The sequence below is a fragment of the Thunnus thynnus genome, chromosome 7, assembly GCF_963924715.1.
Source record: "Thunnus thynnus chromosome 7, fThuThy2.1, whole genome shotgun sequence".
NCBI lineage: Eukaryota > Metazoa > Chordata > Actinopteri > Scombriformes > Scombridae > Thunnus > Thunnus thynnus.
The window spans coordinates 3382241-3389131 of NC_089523.1; the positions used below are offsets into that span (position 1 = coordinate 3382241).

Consider the following 6891-nt stretch of genomic DNA (forward strand, 5'->3'; position numbering starts at 1 on the left):
CTGGTCCCTATAGTAGGAAATAGTCAGGCATTATCTGACATGTGCCAATGGCAAAACAGCTCAAGTTCAGCTGCCTAAAAAAGAAGAATGCACTGTGAGAAGCAGCATGCTTCGCCCAGTCACAATGTTGGCCCTCACAGACTTTGATACCCACCCCCAGTAAAAATATGTGAGGGCTCTGGGTTGTACCACAGTGACATCAGTGAGTGCTTAAGGGCTCCCTTGCAGTGGAATATGCACACTTTCTATGTGTCTATAATGCTTCAGACTTTGTATGAGGGAAATACACACAATTCTCAGAGTTCTACGTCAATGCCGTTAGTTATTTCTCAATGATGGTTCTGATAGTCATATTTAAATGTTTGGGGGTTAAATAATTGTAGGCATTTATCAAATTATATAGTTAGTATGGTTACCTTGATTTCATTTCCATACTACATACTAACAGTATACAGTTATACACTAATTGTCACAGTTAATATTTTTGCAGTTAGTAAGCAGGAAATTAACGTACTTTTATCATTCCAACAGAAAAATGAAATGATTTACAAAGATGCAAAATCTGTCTTGGCACCTTCATTTTAAGTTTTAATACCATCCTGCTTTGAGAAGCTCCATCTACTTTTTCTATTCCACCATCAGACAGTAGTATCCATCAACCACACACAGACAAAAAACTCTAAATTTAGCATGCATACTAATATCTTTTGAGTGTACCTAATTTTCTTTTTTCTAATTTTCTTAAGCCAGTTAGACTTAGTATATGGAATGGAATAGGCCCATTTCATTTTCATGCGTCATATAAGGAAAAGCACAGGTATAATTAATAACATTGCTGTTGTTCAATTCTGATGTTGTCTTACTAACTAGCCTTACTGGGACACTCTAAGTGCATCTCAATTCCCTTATTTGATCGTTCCTCCTTCCTTGCTTGACCCAGAAATCATTCCTGTCCACCATCTTAAAGGCCATACCAAAGTGCTTATTTCTGCTCTGAGGAGCTATGAGTGAGGATACACGAGAGCAGCCTTTACTCTTTTACCAGCCGATGTGCCCCCTTATTGGATATCAGTTACTGATGGGATGCTGCAGATCAGACTGATCTGATACTTCACAACATCACTGAGTGGAAACAGATGACAGATTAAACTCAAGTGTATCACCCCCAAGTTTTGTATTTTATGTTTTCTGATTCACCATATTGTTAAAAATCTGATCAACAAAAGAACTACAAACAACTTTCTTAATTTATTAGAATTTTTTTTCTTTTCATGATCTGTTATTTCTCCTATTAACTTTTGTTATGGATACAATTAAAGTAAGGGACAGTCTGTCTGTTAGCAAGAAACATTCATTTATCATCATTTCCATTCAGTCACATGAGGCTGAAAATTCCTGAGTGTCAGGTTTGATATGAGTTACATAATTTCCATTTCCCCTGAAACATTTAGCCTAATAAATAATTTCCAGTGTTCAAAAGACATCCTAATCATATTCTGGGTTAATAAATAATGAATTCACAATCAGAATATCAATAAATACAGGTGCAAACAATTAATAAATAATATAAACGCATTTAGCCAGTAGAAATGGTTCATGTGCCTCTGAGCAGGACACAGTACACAGTTTAAGTACAGAATGCAGGTTTTTATTCATCTGCAGGTGTTTGTCAAACAGGTAAAAGGCTAAAGATAGAAAACAGCTGCTGGCAGTAATAACTGTGCACCTTTATTAGTATTAGCACGGTGCACATGTATGCAGACACAAACTCAATCAAAAGTCTCTACAGCTGTTAAAGCTGACTGACGGCTGATCCAGCTGTGATCAGCGGCTGCCATCATCAGAGACTGATGTCACTTCATGTGATGAGACGTCTCATTTCTTTAAAAATATATTTCCTTGTTTCCTCTCTCCTCACATCTTTTCCTTGCAACTTTAGCTGGATGGACTAAGATGCAAGGAAAATGTCTATACTAAATACTTATGCTTCTACACCTCCAACCGACACAGCTGCAGCTAATATAACTAATTAGGGGTATGTTGGATTTAGGTGTGCCAGTTAGCAAGCACTGACAATAATGCTGTCTATTGTCACTGCTTGCTCATTAGCTTACCATAGGTAATGGGTAAGCTTAACTTACACTCATTATGAATTTTACTAGCAGCAGCTGTGTTTTCAGAGTCCTTAGAGAACATGCTGTTATAGCTGTGCTCATACTGTATGCAACACATTTACACAGTTCATTTGCATTTTCTTGACTTTTACACTACCTAGCCTCTTAACTCCTGGGAGGTGTGTTGTTGATGTGACCTCATTATCATGAGCTGCTTTTGAATTATGTCTCACATCATTAACTCATATCCGTGCCTCAATGTTCATAAGAACAGTAATCTAATAAGTGGCTGCAATCTAATTCACTGTATAGTGATTCACTGATCCTACTGAACAAGGAGCCAATGAGAAATGTATTATGTATCAGTGGCTGTTGTTGCTACAACTTTGTAATGAAATGTGTTTCCTTTTCTTCTCCCTTCCTAGATCATCCTAAACTCTATGCACAAGTACCAGCCCAGACTACACATAGTCAAAGCAGATGAAAATAACGCGTTTGGATCCAAGAACACAGCCTACTGCACTCATGTCTTTCATGAGACAGCCTTCATCTCTGTAACCTCTTATCAAAACCACAAGGTACAGTAACTATCAACTATGTATACTACAGACATTAAAATACAATTCAGGCAAAATCCATAGTTTAACAAATAATAAAACCTTGTTGTAACAGTTGGTGATGTTAGCTCTTACTTTAATAGTTGAAAGGGGATTACACTGATTCAGTACCTCCTTACTTTTCTAAGTAGCCTGTCCACAAGTTCTCCAACAGCTTAAGTTTGAGAGTTTAAAGGGTATTGAGTGTTTCTAGATGTAGATTGATAAAACTGAACAATAAAAGTGTGCATAGGTGTGCACAGGTGGTGCAGGAGTTCCTGTCCACCACAGCAAGACCCTAAAGTTAGAACATTGCCAGTGTTCCTTCATTTGCTTTACCTGTGACTTGGTTTATACCAAACAGAATGAGAACTTAAATGAAATATCATTCTCCTAGATCACTCAGTTGAAGATAGAGAACAATCCATTTGCCAAAGGATTCAGAGGTAGTGAAGAAGGAGATCTGCGTGTTTCAAGACTACAGGGGTATGTTTACACAAAAAGGAACCAGAAAAGTAAAACTGATCCTATAGAACCATTTTGCACGCTGGTCTCATGTAAACTTGACATATACAAAATTAGCTCTTCAGGAGCATTTTTTTGTGTAGAGATATAAAAATCCACCTTGCCTTGAGAGGTTGTGTTGAATGAAAATGGCAAGGCAAACTAAATATGTTTCTTTTCTGTTGCCGCCACTGATTCGTAGGAAAGAATATCCAGTGATTTCAAAGAACATGGTTCGCCAGAGGCTCATCTCCTCGCATAGTCACCTAGCGGGGAAGCTCGGCGCAGGAGTTCTAACGGGGCACCCTCAAGTCCTGTCCTCTTATCAGTATGAGACTGGGGTTCCTTTGTCTAACTCAGACCTCCAAGATCCTATCTCGAACCACTTCCCTCAGAGCAGAGATCCCAGCCTTCTGTACCACTGCTTCAAACACAGAGGTTTGTTCTTAAGCCATTGTTTTGTTAGCCATTGCACAGAGTCAGATGTGCCTCTCTTGGTACTCATGGTTTTAAAAAAACAATGCAGTTAATTATATCGCTTTGCAGATAATGCCCGACACCTGGAGCTTGGATGTAAGCGGCCATATCTAGAGACATCATCTGCGGTGTCAGAGGAGCATTACTTTCGTTCACCTCCCTCTTACGAGTCGCCCCTTCTGTCTCATCCATACTGCACTGAGGCAATCACCTCCAGAGAGGCTTGCATGTATGGTAGCATGGAAACAGAGTCTGGATCTGGGGCAGGGGACACAGATGACCTGACCAACTCCCCTTCAATAAATTGCAACATGTGGGCTACAATGCAGCCCTACCCTCGCTATAGCGTGGAGGGCGTACCATACCAGCCCTTCACTGCTCACTTCACCAACGCTGCCACGGTCACCCCTGTGGTACCACACCCCACGTCATCCATGGTGTCACGGCCGCAGGCTGACCTGGGGGTCTACAACTCATCTACAGTCCAGCGAGGTCTGCCTGTCATACCTCCATCATCTTCCTCTTCATCCTGCTCTCCAGCTGTTCCAGGATCCAGAGATAGGTCAGGCCATCCACCTCTGTACCACAAGAAGCCAGGGTCACCACTGCGGCCTCACAGAGATTTCTCAGCCTATCCTGCACAAGGTACTATATCCATCCGGGATCCGTCCTATCAGTACCAGGTGGGGCTGAGTAGTGCAGGGACTCACTGGACTGATAGCTAATGTGGACCACTGGAGAAACCAGCTTTGTCCAATCTTCAAGTCTGAAATTAATCAAGGTTTCCTAGACCCCACTGTGGGCTGCCAACACCAAGCAATGGTAATGAAATACAGCCATGATCATTACCCAACTGCACTCCAAAGCCATTTAAGTCCATGAATTCTCACTGAAGCACAATTACAGACAACACTGTTTGTGATGAACAGTGGTTGACCTCCTCTTTACTTATGCAGATGTGTAGCATATGTACTATAAGCCTGTGATTGGTTGGGTGGTTTTCACACATTCAAATGCAAAATGCAGGTTTGAGCAGCACTTAAAGTATATCAGAGGGAGCTTCAAGCTCAAGGGTACAAGAAGTGTTAACACAATATAAAGTTTGACAGCTTAATCGCTAATAACTATCTAAGTAGTCTTAGATAACTAAGTTGAAGTAAAAACAAGGATAACTTTTGGGACAGTAACATAGACAAGGGAAAATTAAAGACTTTGCTCTTGAAAATAATGTGAGGCTCATTCAGATATGTAGGATGTGTACATGATGGCCAAGCAGGGAAAACCAAGCACTGACAGTTTTAGCATTTAAACATTTAAAAGATAAAGCTGGTGTTATTCTATATTTTTCATATTGTAAACAAATCTCATGAAAAGACCAAAACCAACAATGTGTTTGTCTCTAAATACTCCTCTACCTTGTCTGTGGCATTTAGACTTGGTGTCATTCATCCCTACTGAAGACATAAATCTTTAAAAGCAAGTATGAAATATATAGTTTAATTTGAAAAAAAAAGGCCCAGTAATTTCCTTAAATAGTGGGACACTGTAGTATTTAGAAGACATTACTCAAACAGGAGGAAACTGCAGTTTTTGGAGACTATTTTCAGTGGCTAGTGTATGTCACTGAGTGCAAAAATGTTTTTAATAGTTATTGGACAACAATGGAGCTCTATGGCACAGAGGAATTAGATATATCAAGCTTTGATACACAAACAGTGCTTGTTAGTAGGATCAATTTATTGTTGGTTTAATCTTTTCATGGCATCTGTTGCCAGTAAAAAAAAGAATATTGCCAACCTCTTCCTTTAAAACGTGTTCAACTGGGAAGAGTCGGGATTGATGCCCAAAGGTTTTCACGGATTTGAAGTCATGACAACCCAGATGCCTCTGGTCCCACTTATTTGCATGTGCCAAAATGAGATTTCTTACATCATGATCAATAGGGTTAAATTGCATTTTGTTAATAGAGATTGATCATATCAGAATATAGAGAAATTTACATTCTTGGCACATATAAACTAAGAATTGTATGTGCAGACATTAAATTTGCTAGCTATGTATGACAGTCTTTTCCCATGATGTACATACAAAAAATTAAATCAAATGAAAGGTATGACACACAGCCACCCATCATGAGAGTTAACAGTGTATAGTTCTTATCCAAATACTTTCTACAGGTCATGCTTCAGACTGAGCCATAGTACTGTGGTTGGTCGTCAAAGCTTGGCTCCAAACTCCAAACTCCAAACAATATTCTAGTGAAACGGGACAGTAAAGAACTCTCAGGCAGAACCAGATGGGAGCTTAAAGAACTGTTGTTAAGCCATGGTGAGTACCGGAAAAGAGAGCTGCACACAAATCCCACTCCCAAATGACTTACTTGGAAAAAATCCTTGCAAGACTGCAAATACAAAACAGCCTGAGTGGGCAAGGAAGCTGAAAGAAAAGGCTCTCAGTAGCATTACTTACAGTAGAGTTTGAACTTGCATTGACAAGGAAAGATTATTTGTAGGACAGGATGATGATCCCTTATGCATTTGTGCATTGTCCCTTATTTCATGTTGTTAAATTCAGTATAACATTTTTTTGAATATATTGACATTTTTGCACACCTGACAAATAAACATTTTCATGCCTCCAAATGTTTGCTATATTTAATCGAGGACCAACACTGCACAACTATCCAACCTCTGGCTATTTTAGAACTCTTTAGCAGGTTCATTATTGTCACATCAAGTGTGAACTGTTCGAAAACCTCTCTAACAGTAAGAACAAGCAATGTTTGTTGTTTTTACAGCCCAGCATACCTAGGAAATATGTTCATATTAGACAATTCCGCATCTCAGGATTTATGTCCATTGCCAGTGTACAGTGCCAGTGAAGGAGGTAGTGTGCCCTTTAAGTAGCTTGCAGGAAACTGAGTGTTTTAGTTTCCTAACTGTACCTTAACCATAGTTTATTTGCTATAACCATATTTCTGTCAAATTAACCATACTGTAGTTGTCATTTGCACGTATTGAAGTAAACAAGAATAAAAAAAAACAACAACAAAAAACATTGGCATTTAAAACAAAATAAATGCAGTATTGTCCAATATCATCATTCTTACTGTATGTAGGAGAGAACGTCACTGCATGCCAAGATTTAGCAGAGTTTCTCCCTCACAAGAAAACACAGTATTTACCTCATAGAACAATACT

The 6891-nt window shown here is 39.2% G+C and overlaps 1 protein-coding gene across 2 annotated transcripts in view; it reads left to right on the forward strand.

The window, feature by feature from the left end:
* The window catches only part of tbx4 (T-box transcription factor 4), a 28459-nt gene extending 22132 nt beyond the window's left edge, over positions 1-6327 (forward strand). For both annotated transcript variants that reach the window (XM_067593825.1, XM_067593824.1), the window contains 4 exons: positions 2540-2692; positions 3108-3196; positions 3417-3652; positions 3761-6327. In XM_067593825.1, coding sequence (XP_067449926.1) covers positions 2540-2692; positions 3108-3196; positions 3417-3652; positions 3761-4416 — 1134 coding nt within the window. In that variant the 3' untranslated portion in view covers positions 4417-6327. The remainder of the gene's footprint in view (positions 1-2539; positions 2693-3107; positions 3197-3416; positions 3653-3760) is intronic.
* Positions 6328-6891: the final 564 nt, after the last annotated feature.